This window comes from Orcinus orca, chromosome 2 (genome assembly GCF_937001465.1).
Source record: "Orcinus orca chromosome 2, mOrcOrc1.1, whole genome shotgun sequence".
NCBI classification, from domain to species: domain Eukaryota; kingdom Metazoa; phylum Chordata; class Mammalia; order Artiodactyla; family Delphinidae; genus Orcinus; species Orcinus orca.
Window position 1 is genome coordinate 152,255,522 of NC_064560.1, and position 14,990 is coordinate 152,270,511.

General features: G+C 43.3%; 1 protein-coding gene across 6 annotated transcripts in view; it reads right to left on the reverse strand.

Annotated features, from left to right (window-relative positions):
• Positions 1–1,456: 1,456 nt before the first annotated feature.
• The window catches only part of TRIM9 (tripartite motif containing 9), a 111,131-nt gene continuing 97,597 nt past the window's right edge, over positions 1,457–14,990 (reverse strand). For 2 of the 6 annotated variants that reach the window (XM_033416240.2, XM_033416239.2), the window contains exons 8-13: positions 11,692–11,880; positions 9,108–9,149; positions 8,660–8,683; positions 7,528–7,831; positions 5,056–5,218; positions 1,457–3,049 (exon numbers count right to left, since the gene is read on the reverse strand). In XM_033416240.2, coding sequence (XP_033272131.1) covers positions 2,987–3,049; positions 5,056–5,218; positions 7,528–7,831; positions 8,660–8,683; positions 9,108–9,149; positions 11,692–11,880 — 785 coding nt within the window. In that variant the 3' untranslated portion in view covers positions 1,457–2,986. The remainder of the gene's footprint in view (positions 3,050–5,055; positions 5,219–7,527; positions 7,832–8,659; positions 8,684–9,107; positions 9,150–11,691; positions 11,881–14,990) is intronic. The other 4 variants (XM_004285595.4, XM_049706301.1, XM_049706303.1 and 1 more) reach the window with 3 other exon arrangements.

The window sequence follows — 14,990 nt, forward strand, 5'->3', positions numbered from 1 at the left end:
GCATGTGGAATCTTCCCGGACCAGGGCTCGAACCCATGTCCCCTGCATTGGCAGGCGGATTCTTAACCACTGCACCACCAGGGAAGCCCTGAACCAGGTTTGTTTTGCCCATGGCACAGCGTACCAAAACTCTGGGATGCTGAGGTTTCCAGCAAAGCAAACAGAGGAGGGAACAAATCTCAAACCCGCCTCCCCACCCAAGGCAAGGGGCTGGGGTATTTATGGGATAACTGCATAAGGAAGCAGGTTGGTCTGAGGTATGGGGCTCGTGGGGCGCGTGGGGGGCATGGGGAAAGGTGATTGGAAAAAGGTGCGGTAAGTGTCCTTCTGCCCAGCTGTAACTAATTACAGGCCTCTGCGCCTTCAGAAGGTCACCGAGAGGACACTCACGCATGCCCAGTTGAGGGGTTGGTAATCCTATCCAGTCTTAATCAGCTCAGCTGGAATTAGACACAGCTGATGCCAAGTTCCTGGAAAACCACTCCCTCAAACATCTTATAGTTCAGGCTGCGAGCCGGGTCCTAAAACAACCTAGATTCGGGAAGGCAGGTGAAATGGATTTAACCCGTGCTTTCGATATGCTTTTAGGTCATGTTTTCCTTTTAATATAAAACCGAGGCTGTTCATTTGAAAAGGCTAGTTGTTGTAATTATTTAAAAACAATCGTATTGCTTAGCTACTCCAAGAAGTGGTGAAGGAACCAGGTTAGAAAAAGTCAGTGACACTGTATCTTGCAGTACAAGTTTGTGGAGCTTCTAGGAGCAGGTTTGTTAAGGTAAGTGCCCAGTGTTTGGAGGCAGACCCTCAACAGCATCTCACTGTTAATGTTTCATACTGAGTTAGGATTCAGGAGGTCAGCACCACTAGGCGACGGTGCAAGGTTCCTGAGGAGATGGAATGAAGGGCAGGTGTTTTCCCGAGCTCTGCGGGACCTTCCCATGACACTTTGCTCTGACAAAGGCGAACTGTCGTCCCCAAAAGGCAAAAACTAAGAAATTCTAAAGACACATAGGATGTTCTCTCATAAAAATCATTTATTGGCACACCAGAAATATCCATCTGTTCTAGTACAGTAGCTGTATGCATCTATAACTGCAATTTTGTGTAAACTACGTGTTACCGGTCACTAGAAATCTAATTAGCAGGATGAATTTAATAAGGAACAAGAGAAACTATGAGTCTACAGCGGCCCAGCCATCGAGTCTCATTGGAGAATAAATCATATATCAAATTAGTGTTGGCCTGCAACAGAATGTTTCTGTAGCCAAGAAAAACCAAGGTGGACACAAATAGGATAGCACCCATTCAATAAATCAGGTACACTTAACTAGAAAAACACCACAGCTGATAGGAATAATCTAAATCAAGTAAGCCCAAAAGTAAATTAGTAGCTATTTACATATATTACTCTTCGCCCAAACTTTAATTTGTTAGCCTTCCCATCCTACCTCTTCCCTTTTGTTATTCTTTTTCTTTTTTCATGGTGAATTTCTTGGCTCCCTGGCAAATATTTAGACAGCTAACCAGAACCTCTTCCTAGGTGCTACATTTTCTAAAACTTCATGTCAAACAAAAGGATCGGAAGGGTAGCTTATATAAGTCTATCTCTACACGGAAGTAATAAGCTTAGTATTCCGCTATCCATCATAGCAATGACCTACAATTTCCTTTCCTCCCAAACATTATTTGAACAATTCCAGAAAGTTGGGTTGTGAATGGCAGCAGAGAGGATGGATTGTTCATTTGTAACAGGCACGGATAGTGAGTCTACACAGAGACAAGCGCGTTAATCCTGAGAATGTGAATGCTGTGAACTGCAACTTAAGATCCTCCGTTATGGACAATGAGTCTTCCTCCTTCTGGTCATTAATTTTTTTTCACATTTATTTTTAAGGCTTAGTATCACCGCAGTATTAACAAATAAGAATGCTGACATCGTTTCTACCGAAAAAGGACTCTGTGGTGAATGGCAGCAAGTATCATAATTAAAATAGCACAGTTGAAAAGGCATTGAGTTGGTATGTTTCTGGTACTATGGCCAGAATGCATGGATTTTTAGCATCATTCTAGGGGATCTGAAAGATCTTACCAAGAAGCCTCTTTGGCCCTTGTTTATTTCCTTCCTAATACTAATAACAATTTGTAATAATTTTATTTTTGGTTTGTTCTCCTAGGACCATATAAGCTCCGGGAGGGCAGAGACCACACCTGTGTATTCACCACTCTGTCTCCATTGTCTAGAACAGTGCCTGGTCCAGAGTCGGTTTTCAATTAAAAACTTGTATTAAATGAATGAACCAGATCATGAAGTCCCCTGCCCTGCCTCTATTTAGAGACCTTCCCATTTCATTCAGCGACCAGGGTTTCTGGCCCGTCCTAATGACCTAGCTGTCCCGTGAGCCTCTACCCCTTCGTCTTTGTGTAGTCGGGTCGCTGATATCTTTGTGCTTTAGTGGATAGTAAAACTTTTCATTGCTGAAAAGACTAGCTTTGCAGAGCTAACGCTGCATGAGAGGTCGCAGGGTAAGAACACTCAAGAACGTTCTAAACGGCAAGCTCCGAATTCAGCTCATTCTTCCTTACCTCTCCCTACTACCTACCTCCTTGACAGAAAGTTTAAGAAAAAAGTTATCAGGAGAATTTTCTCTTGGCAGTGCCAGGTCAGTAAGTCACCAATGACATGATCAAAGGAGAAAGAAAAGATAACTCACCTACGTAAAAAAAACAATGTAACTAAAAGCAAAATCTGGCTGTGGAAACAAAGTGACATGGTGGGCTGTCTAGGTCTTCCGTTGGTTAGAACTGCTGAACATGGAAGAGAAAGCAGGCTTTACAGCAGTAGAGAGGCTGGAGGGAAAGGGGGGCTGCGGGGTGCGAGGACCAGCATCTCTCTCCTCCTCCCTCTCCCTCCAGCTCTGGCTGAGCTCCTTGCTGTTGCTCTCAGGTGGAGGTAAGAACAGGCAGCTGGCGCCTCCACAGCACATCTTTAGGCTATTGATGCTCTGCTGGAGTAGCAGTCGGGGACTGGGATCCCCGTGTGGAGCGTGACCTGTGGGAAGAGACTGTGAGTCCCAAAGGCACTGCAGGATCCCCCCCTGCACCCCTTCCCCAGAGCACAGCAGGTGTGTTCCTCACTCAAAAGGGGATCTGTTCAGTTTTCTGTAACATCTATTCTAGCAGGCATTGAAGAGAATTCTAGTAGAGTTCAGCCTGTGCTAAGAACCTGGCCACCATGCTGGGCTCCCCACTCTTGGAGACACTTGATAATATGGTTCGCAGCCACTTGCTTCTTCAAAGGATTCTGGGGAGATTGTGTTCCTATGACTGAAGACACAGGCATGGATATGAAGGTGGAAAAGCCTGTTGGCCACACGGCGGTGATCACTGCCATGTCCATGGACAGAAAGCAGATGCGCAGACAACTCTTCCCCTATTATTTGTCCACTAGTTATTCCAGTTAGGATAAGCCTTTCATTTAGGGATGGACTACATGATTGCCAGGTATGAAGAAACGTGGGCACTTATTTAATATTTCACTGAATTTTGTCTAACCTCATACTTGAGCTGCACGGACCAGGCTAGAACCATTTCATGCACTGCTGTCTGTCATCTCTCCCCTTCTTGTCTTGTCCCTGTCTTCCCCAGCCCAAGAGTCTTTCTCTAAAGATACTCAGAAACCCCTAAAGAGCGTCGAGTACAATATTCTTTGCAAGGGAAACAGCTGAAAATGTGGAAAACTTTGAATGAGGGTTTTCTAAGACACACTTCTAGGGAAATCTATAGCTTTCTTTTGTCCAATGTAGAGGCTGCACTCTGATTGATTAGATGTCAGCCATCCAGAAAAACCCATCTAGTTGCAGCAAGACAGAAGGGCAGAGGTCACTGGGTTGCAATCACTTCTACTGCACATACTGATAAACAACAATGGATTTTTAAAATAGCTTCCAAGACGTGGTTTTATATAGAGCAAAAATCACCAGCAGTGTTTTGATTCTCAAGCCCTATCTATCCTATCGTAAGGCAGCCATTTGCTGAATGAGGGTCACCGTCGATGATGAGCTCTAGCTCAGGACGGAAGTGAAAGGTCCCGTCCCGGCAGAGGCTGGCAGGGCACACCCTCCCGCATGGCTCTGATCTTCTCTCCCACTGCCCCTCATCTGCCCCAGTTGCCACCTCCTGGCCCTTCCTTGCTTAAGTGAGGCCCCTCGTGCCTTAGAAACTTTGCCCTGGCTGTTCCCTCTGCCTGCAAAGCCCCACACAGCTCACTCCCTCACCCCCTTCAAGGCTCAGCTCACCTGTGACTACAATAAGGTCCACCTATGCTGACGACGCTGCTTAAGATGGCCACTGCCCTCCCTCGGTCTTGTCTCCACTGGATATCGCCTTCTAACATACTATATAGTTAACATAGCAATTGTGCTTATTATTCACTGTCTGTCTCCTATAACTAGAATGTGAGCCCTAAGAGGGAAAGATTTTTGTTTTGTTTTCACTGGTAAACAATACTCATAATACTTCAATAGTGCCTGACATATTAAAGGCACTCAATAGATGTTTGTTGAATGAACGAATGAGAAGAACTTGTTGTTTTTATTTACAGTAAATCATCAGTATGTGTTTTCTGTCCCCGAAGCGCCTGACAGAACTGATAAGAGTGCAGAGAAATCGCCCCAAATTTCTGAGCATCGTGCTAGCACTTCAGGCTCGCACCTTCACTTCTCTGGCACTCACGGCGCTTTGCATCAGTCATTTCATTTGTTTTCATGCCAGCTGATTCAAGAGTTTCCTTTCTACTAGAGAGGAATCTAGGGCTCAGAGGGACAATCATTAATTAGCCAGCCACGCAGAGAATCCCAGTTTCCCACCTGCTGTTCACTAGATTGTGTCTAAATATAACTGAGGCGCTCATGCCAGTCTGGAATCATCTCACTTGTCACGTCCATCCCACCCGGCGCTCCTCCCCCCCCTTCCTCCGCGTCTCGGTCTGGGCCTTCGGTGGGCAGGGGCTGAGTTTGCTGCCCGTGGGCAGCCTCAGAAGCAGAGTCTGCAGCTCACCTGCACGTTCCTGTTCAGGCTGACTGCCGGGAAGAACAGCCCTTCCACGTTCTCAAACGCGATGGGACCTTGCTGCTCGTCGTTGATAAAAAATGTCAAGGTTTTTCTATTTAAGTCTAGGAGGACCCCGATCGTGGCCCCCTTTGTGATCCCTCCCTCAGTTCTGTGGGAAAAGAAAACATGGGGTTTCACTTGCCTGTCATCATTCTAGAAGCTCCCCGTTTTGTATGGTTAAACCAGTATTTTTTAACTTGTTTAAAAGTATTGTTCCTCATCCCCACCCCAGGAGCCTTTTAAAACATTTTTCCCCCTAATCGCCCCTCCTCACTTACAATTTTAATACCGCAGATATACTGTGTATCTGCTGATGGGCTGTACGTATATCTGTGCTTTATATATATAAGAAGTAAGATCTTTTGCTCGCTCCCTGGAAAACCAATTTTCACTCCCCTGTTGAGAAGGTATAGGTTCACCGTGCTGCTCTGCCGTTGCTGAGAGCGAACTCCTTCATACAGGGTCTCTACAGGCTGTCGTCTAGTAGAAAACAAAGCATCAAAGGCCAGGAGCAAAAAGTAGCCTCTGGGCTATCAGAGCTCTGCCTAGAGCTGGGTCTCACGCTTTGCACATATGGTGTGAATTAAACATCATTAAATACAAAATGATTTAATTTGAAAGTCAAAGAAGCACTTAAGCTGAACCTAAAACACAGGCATGAAAAATTGGATTTGGGCCCTTCTGCTCTCCATGAAACAGAAAAGCTCATTCCAGAAAGATGGTAATTTGGGGCATGCTGAATTTGGAGAAGTTGGAGGCTCTTCATAAAACGCCAACACCGGAGAAGAGGAATCTCCTCTCTGTAAGGTGAAATTAATTATACTGTAGGAGGTGGAGTGACTGTCATTTGACCACGAATTGTGTCTTACGCTTCCATTGATGGTTTCACAAAAGCCATTAAGCATGGATGATCAGATTTGCCTTTTTCCTCCTCTTTGAGAGCTAGCAATACTGAAGTTCAGCCTCATCTCAGCAGAGCACAGAAATGTTAGAGTGTTGTTCTTTCCCCCCGGCACGCAGAACACAGATTGCACATAGTGGTTAAAACACAGGGGTGTCAATTTCATCTTGGAAATTCACAGCTTCGGCAATGAGGGCACTGGTGACATGCAGTTTGCATGCCAGCAGATGTGCTCTGCCTTAAGAAAGTGTTTCTCTGCATAGCGTGGCAGTTGTGTTATTACTCACTCCTTCACTCCAAAATAAAGAAGCTAAAAGGGAAAAGTAAGCGTGGTACATGGCATCAGGGAATCTGGTGACAGAGGGTCCCCCCCAATGTGAATTACTGAAGACAATGGCTTATATACATCTAGTAGGATTTGATATCAGCCTGGAACGGCATGTGTGCTCACTTCAAGTGATGGTGAATAATACACAGCTGAATGCAGATGTATAGAAACTATCCAAGGGGACAGGAAGTGAAGGACCTAGGAGTCCTACTGGCTAGAAAAGGGGCAGTGATGAGCATACAGAAAAAGCTGAGACAGTGGAGTCCACTGCCTGCCACTGCCTGACTCACTTTCCTTGTGATCCAACTGACTACAACTGTATTTTTGTTTTTTTCCCAGAGACACCAATGAGAATGTATCCTGGGGAAATCTTTGAGAATAAGGTGGACTAGGATCCATAAAAGACACTTCTCTACCTAGGAAATGTGTGACAAATACATTTGAGGAAGAAAACGCAAACCGTATGAAAAAGGAGGTCTAGAAAAAATATGATAGCATGGGTTACATTATACTTGCCTATATTTTGGTGTTAAAGGAAAACCTTTATTTACCTTTGTTCTCTTTCCCCAGCAAACTGGGTACTCTGAGTCCATACAATAATAAGAGAGCTCTTCAAGTACAAAACTATCCAAATTGGCATCCACATGACTTCGTTTAATGAATGGCTACTATTCTGAGAAGTGGCATTGATAATAATCATAATAAGAAGAACAGTGGCTTCTATTTTCAGGTGGATGGGAGGCATTTTTGCATGATTCATGTAATCATGGGAACATTTATGCATGGAAAAACATGATTTTCCTAATTGGTGGATTTGGAAACCGATGTTCAGAGAAACTAAGTCTCTTGTCCAACAGTGCTTCTCTGGGAAGTTGTGAGTCTGGATTTTAGAATCCTGGAATGTTTTTCTATAATACATATACATGAGGATTCTTAGTTTCCAGCCCTGGGTGGAACGTAGCAATGAGGGACCTAGGAAAGTACTCATGTCTCTGTCCTTATGCAAATAAAATAAAATAAAACTCCAGGAGGGACTCAGCCAAGAGCAGTAGGACTTCTACTTCATAAAGATCGCCTGCCTGTCTTCCTTCATGTTGTCTGTTTAACAGGTCTCTGAACCTGGGCTCTCGTTCTCGACCAGAAGCCAACGTGAAGAAGGCTTGCTCGGGGGGTAGGGGCTGCAGGGTACCTGTTGGTGTGCGAGTTGTTGTGCATGAACCAGCTCCGGTTGTTGTCCACATACATTGCCCAGGCTTTGTCGTCCTTTCCTAACATCACATCCTTCATCACGTTGTTGCGAGCCACACCAAAGGCAGGGTCTGGGTGGTTGTCATAGCGATCCACCGTGAGCTCCCAGTAATGGACACCCTTGGAGAAGCCAGTCTTCCCCAGCACCACCCGGTCATCGTAGCTACTGCAGGTCACAGTCAGGTTGTCATTGGAGAAGATGATGTCAGAGTGCGCCGAGCCAGGGTCAAAAGCAAACCAGGCCACTGGGAACAACAGAAGGGAGGGTGGTTACTAAGACGGACCCACTGAGCTCACGCCATAACGCACTCCTGGGCCGGAGAGGAGCGTCTATGTCCCGTTTTCATGCTTCCATGCGGGAAGGAGGTGTCCAGGGCCAGAAGGGGCTGTGAGTGAGCAGACAGGGGGCACTTCCTGGGAGCTAGGGCTCTCTGCGCCCAGAAGCAGACGGAGGACACACGACCGATTCAGCAGGGGTTACCCGGCTCAGCCTGCACTCCCAGCCGGGTGATCCGGAAGCGCAGTGGCATCGATTTTGGAAGGTGCAAGTCCCTTCACCCGGTGACTGGCAGAACAGTACACCAGAGACATAAGGGGAGAGGGATGCGCTAAGATGCCTGTGTAACCCTGAGACGGGGAGGCTAGGAGCTAGAGTCCTAGATGGAGGAGGGATAAAACACACTCAGTGAAACAAGGAAATGTCCCTTCTGCAGAAGTGCTCAGGTCTACTCGTTTTGAAAATTTCCTCAGTGTTAGCGAAAGCTCAAAAGCTTCGAAGCTATCAGCAACAGAAACTAATTTTCATGAGTGATTGTGACTTGGGTGTAAGACAGGTTGCTTCCTTCACCACAAATGCAGTTTCCGTGTTACTCCTAAGACTACCGTGTAAAACGTTTTGGACCTTAGGTGCAGATGGAATGATGTCTTTGTACGCAGCGCTGTGCCCAAGTTCTAAATGTCACCTGCCCCGAACTTGCTCTGGACAGACGAAATTGCTGATTTATCAGATCTGTGAGCCACCACACATGCACTTTGGTCTTTGCTATTTGTAACAGAATAAGGTTATTCCATACCTGCCAACAGCTTTTTAATATCAACTGTTGTCATTCCAAGTGAAAGGCATGGGAGAGAGAAATAGGAAGCAAAATTGACATTGATAAGAAAACATGTCTCTCTTGATAGACTCATACCAAAAAAGGGCTCAGTTTAAAACTGCATACACTACTCAGTTTGAAACTGTATCGGTCTGATTAGTACCTTTGCCCACAAGTGCTCTGCTTATAAAGAGTGCTTTGCATTGATGTACAAGAAAGCTGGGGGAAAAGTAATCTTCTCTGAGGCATAAAATTTAAAAATACAGACTCATTTTTCTGCGCATGTGAGAAACTGCTATAATGGGATTTGAATGACAATTAGACAATTCTATTGACATAGAATAAGCTGCCACCGTTTATTTTGTGAAGGGAGTGGAGCACACCAAGCACATATGTAAAAGATAACAATTACAATAGGTATACTTGCCTAATTGAGAGTAAGGTGCAGATTGTGTCTCAAAATTGCATCCTATAAAAAGATACTACACATCAAAGCTATGAAACAACAACCAGGTCAATAAAAATTATTTGTATACATGTAAAAAGCACCAGCTGAAGAGAGTCACCAGAGGCCTGATTCATGAAAAACCAAAGCCCTTTCTATATTAGTTTACTTGCCTGGGTAAAAATTGCCTCTCTGCTCTTTCAAAATGAATAGTACATCTTTTTTTTTTTTTTTTTTTCATTTAATAAAATCTCCTCCAATTGTTTCTAAACTGTACAGCTTAAATTTTCATCATCTTCCGAGTTTAATCTTTTCCACTAAAGTTTCCGTATTCAGAAGAAAATGAGAAAAATTCATCCAATTGAAATGGAGAAATCACTGAGTCTTGATAAAACTCCATTCTACATCACTATTCCATGTACTTCTAACTCTGGTTATGCCCAGAGGCCTTTGCTGTGACTTGGGCTCAAGTCACATGATAATTATATAACTAGATGTGTAATGTAAGCCTTAGTTAATACATACGTATATCTGGTAATTATTAATAATGACATGAATTAAATGTCGTAAATATGAAAATGACCTCATCTCTTTCTTAGATTGTTTTACTACATGAGTCCTTTTCACCTAAGGGAGGGAGGGGGAAATGGTGCTGAAGGGGGTGGGAGTGACCTCAGAGATGTATTGGAATCACCTGTGCGACTTTTGCAACCGTCTCCCTCTTTCCCTAACATACCCTTACCTACTCCATGAGAAGTTTCATCAGGGTGGATGAAGCAGTCTAGTCTTAAAATGTTCAAAGGTGTGTGAACTACAATTTCAAGTGCTGTCAGTGACTGATCTAGGAAATGTGTTTTTGATGAGCACCAGGGTATCTCCTAGAAAGGATCATTTAATGTTTTTTCAATTCAGTAAGGCCCTTATGTGCTAAATAAAGGATAATACACTGAATTAAAAGAATTTTAGAAGAATTAAGAAAGCACCTTAGAAAGGACTAATGATTGAATTAAAAACAAAATGTAAAGATTATGATATACTTTTGGTTTTTTTTTTCCTCTGGGATGAACTGATATGCAGAATAATCATTTTCTCCAACTCATGGCTGAATACTTATGTTTAGTTTGTATCAATTATCACTTCAATTCCTATTCACAGGTTAGAACTTAGTGAGTACAGAACACCTGGAGTTTTAAAACTGAATCTGATATCCAGCTTTGGACATAAATTTGTAGAATCTGAATAGGGCTTTTAAATTTTTTAAATGAATCATGCCTTGTGCAAGTCTTTTTCAAAACAAGTTTTCTGAAATCTTTTTTACACTACTTTAAACACACCATCGTACATTTAAGTTTCAACGATACAACTAGAACAATGGTGTCAAATACAGCCATCGGATATCCCCAAACCCACATATTTTATTCTTGAGACAATATACATTACAAAGACTATAACAATATTTCAGTACATTAGACACAAGTGAAAAGGCTTCCATAACAAAGAATGTCTAAAAGCCAATAGCGCACAGAAAAACATTAAGAAACATAAAAGCACAAAGAAAAATGTCATTTTAAAGAGCGCTTGAAGTCCCTGCATCCTTTTTGCACTGTCATGCTGTGGGCTTCTTCATTCCAGGATGTGGGATGAGCAAACAGAATAAAATAACAAACAAAAGAAACCTTTGGAAATGTGAAATGTGCATCGTAAGTATCCCTGATTACAATATAGTCCTGAAGAGATCAAATAGGACTGCAGTTTAGATATTTTAAGATTCTATTGGCTAGACAGAGTTCATGGCATAGTATCACTAGTCCAGCTTCCTGAAATCAGCCTGAAGCCGTGTCACAACCCTCTTAGCTGTGGGAAACTTCGGGAGGCCAGACTTTTCAGTGACTCCCATCTTTGGGCCTTAGGCTAGTTGAGGGTTTCTGATTTAGCTGGTGGTGGTTCCTCCCCTTTGCTTAGAAAAAAATCAGCCATGACCCTGTCTGACCAGTGAGCGCAGGATTCGGCAGGGAATACTTTCACTTGCTGCTCTCTGGTGTGTCTGCTTTGTATGATGTATTCTGCTGTCGGCAAGTTTTTTACTTTTATTTTTTCAATAAAGATCTCTTGAGTCTATGTTTAATCAGACCACTCCAGGCTGGGTGCACTGATCCAGTCTCCCAGACACAGCTGGTTTCCTGGATACAGCAGGGCTGCAAACCTCCATACTAAGGCCACAGCCTCCACTCAGCCAGCACCTGCGCGTGCTATGCCACTGCATGTGATGACAGAGCAGGTTTCCCATGGTGGTACCAGCTTGTGCAAAAAGAACAACTTCACTCATCACTTTCCGACACCATTATATACATTGACCACAGCTCGATGGGTTGGTCCTCACACCACACACACAAGGATGCCACAAAGCTCCCTCATCCAAATGCTCCTCATACCGGAAGCAGGCCACAGACACAGAGACTAGCTCATCCCCCTCTGCACGCACATGGACGCCAAGAACGAAACAGGTATTCAGAGATGCCTTCAAGGCACAGAGATCAAGAGGAAAGGTCAGACGAGCTCAGCTCACCCGGTGCATTGAGAGACTGTAAAGAGGAATGCAAGCTCAGCTGATGGGGTGAGGATCGGAAATCAAAGTAGGATCTCCTGGGGAAGCTGGGCTGTAGATTAAGGGTGGAGGAGAAAGGACTCATTCTACGGAGCGGCAATCTTTCCGAAGGCACTGGAAAAGGGACTGTCTGTTCTTCTGAATCTGTGTCTAAATGTAAGATCAACGCAAACTAGAGATCAGAAATCTGCCACCTGCTGGGCACAGTTTTCCCCAAGACCTGCCTTATGAATGCATTTTCACAAAGCCTCATCCACCCCGTAGTTGCCAATGTGGTTTGAGACTGGGAGGGAATTCTCGGCAGGTCGGAACCCATGACCAGAGGATACTTCAAATATCACAGACAATTGTCTTCTCTTCTCCCAATTTTTAGTGGTAGAGAAGGTATTGGAAGTTTCCGTTTAATTAAATATCTTTCGAGTTGAATTTAGAAACCTTAGAGGTAAATTTTACCCATTGATGACCAAGAGGAGATTAATACTTCACCCTCTCCAGCTCCCTTGGATGTTACTACCTGTACAACGATGGCCTCTTAAAGAGTTTCTATTTAGGAGGTGACGATTTTGACCAACTCTTTGCTGTTCCATAGTTTTCCTTTTGTCTCTTATTTTTTCCGTTTCTAAATGGACGAGGTGGTTTTTCTATACCAGCACACTCAAGACTTGCTCTTTGAATAGGAGAGGAAGATAGGGCTGAACAAGTAATCAGGGAAGGAGCCTTACCTTTGTCTCTGCATTAAGATGAGACCCTAACGATGCCCTTGAACATCTCTGGTTCTCTAACAATAAACAGACCATGGGCAGTGGTGAGGTGCATTTGTGGCAAAAACGTCTTTATTTTCAGATAGTCAGGTCTGGCATGAAGATCACTATTATCCCAGAGTAAGGACATATCAATTACTTGATTTGGTTCTAACATTTAGAGTAATTTAGAGGTAGCTCCTCTAAATTACTAAAATCATTCCTTTCTCTTTTGTTGAACAATAGGTGGTTGTATGCAGTAGGGTTATCTGGTCAGAGACAGATGTTTTACCAATAGGGGCCTTCTTAGAGCTTAGTTTGATAATAATAATTTAGGAAATACAGATGGCATGATGGTAGTATTCTATGTCCAAAACCACCAAGGAACTTTCTTCTCATTGAAAAAATAATTTTGTTTTGGTGGCCAGAGAGTGTTCCTGGGAATATTTTTCTGGTTTGAGTCTGTTAGCATGTTCCTCTGTGTTGAACACAGCCTTATCCTATCCAAACGCTATTCTGCGCGTGCTCAGTGGAGCACGTGTGTGCAGAACGGGATTCTATTAGAAGAGCTCAGAGCAAGGGCATTGGTGGAGCATTTCAGCTTAATACTGCCAACCCGGTCTCATTTTCATTTCTGAACATATCAAAATTAGCTTTTCAGGCTTTAGACTTATCCTTGGGGAAAATTCTTTTCTTTTTCTTTTTTACTTTTTTACAGAAAAGTGTAAAGCAGATTTTCAGAGAAAAGAAATGGCTACTTATGGAGTTAAGGCTTTGTGTTCCCAATAATAATACATTCCAATTTTCTTCTACCTAAACTTCAAATGGTTTGGGTAATTTGGCATGTGTGATCATTTCCTTGTTCAGAAATGATTTACATTATAATGATCTCAGGGGGGAATTAGTCTTTTAGTTTAATGGAAAAATTTGAAAGACAACTGCACAGCACCACAAACTGATACGGGCTTCTTTTAGGGAGAGAATTTACAATTATATTTATCTCAGTAAAACATTTTTAACAAGAATTTGCTTGGAAATGTATTTTTCACCAAGTAATAATAATTAATTCATTATCCTTAAAATACTTGTTGCCCTGAAAATTAAGGGAAAGGACACATACAGTAGAATGAATTTCAGGGTATACTGAACTCTCGAGTAATCATCTGAAAACCAGTGAAGAGACGTGTACTGCATCCAGACTCAGGGAGCATATCCAATCCCATCATACTCCCCTTTTCTATTCTCAGCACCGGGAAGAAGCACTTGGAGTTGGTGATGGTACTACTCTGCGGGACTGGGCTGAGGGCAGCTATGGTTATTCATGGGATTAATAACTTGACACTAAAATGGTTAGCTTTTCTATCCTTTTATGTAGATCCGTTATTTATTGATGACCCAATTGTCCCTGACTCCTCTCAGTCTTGAACCATGCTCTCTATTCAAGCAAGCTTATTTAATATACATGTTACCCAATCACTCCATCTCTGTCTCTGAATTTTTCCCACCTATGGCCTCCCATACCCTACCAGCTGGGCTCTTACCCCATTTTCTCTAAGAAGCTCCTAAAAAAAACTTCCTACCTTGTCATGAAAATTGTCCAAATGAAGTGCAAGAGAGCACTTTCCACTTGATCCCAGCAGACTCTCTGTGCCCTTCCCCATGGGCACATGGTGCAAGTGTTGGGTCAGTTGCCTACAGGTCATCTAAGTCACTTGATATTACCTTAGGTTGCAGGAGTCTAAGAGGGAAGACACTTATCTCGATAACATCTGAGCAGCAATCACAAGCTTCCCCTTGAAGTCCCCTAGGTTGAGGATCTCATGGCCTCCGGCAGCCCCCTCCTATTTGTAGTCATTGCTGACATGGGTCTGGATATATCTCTTTGGGAACTCGACTCCTTAATCGTACCATTACTATCTGGGGCCATACAGAACAGCACGCTAGTTCTTCAAATATTTGAGAGCAGTCACCGGCCCCCTTTAAATCATCCCTTTTCTGGGATAAATAGAATCGATTTCCAACCTTTCTTCTAGGGTGTGGATTTCAAATCTTTACTCTCCTCATCGTGCCCCTCTGGACATGTTCAAAGACATGAACCAAAGACAGTAAGACAACATTGGGAACAGTGGTGCCACACCCATGTTTAGCCAAATCACACAACTAACATTGAGCCTACACATAGCTACCCAAGAGTGTATTCTGTGTTATACCCAGGATGCAGGAAGGATGTACATGCCACTTCCTTACCTCTCCTTCAAAGCACAATTACTGAGATCTGGAGAAGGCTTTTCAGCCATTAATATTCTGTCAGTCACGACAAAGAGGAATTGGGTTAGTGCTTTTTTCAGAATACATGATATGAAGCTATGTTTCAGGTCATAGCTAATAACCAGGATAACTATTATTAATTTTTCACGTATAGGTCGCTGGAGGAAGAAAAATAGCCCCTTCAAAGATTTTTAATTTTTTTGTCATGTTTCATCACATGCAGTGATCCTGTCTGCTGAAGAGCTTTGCTGA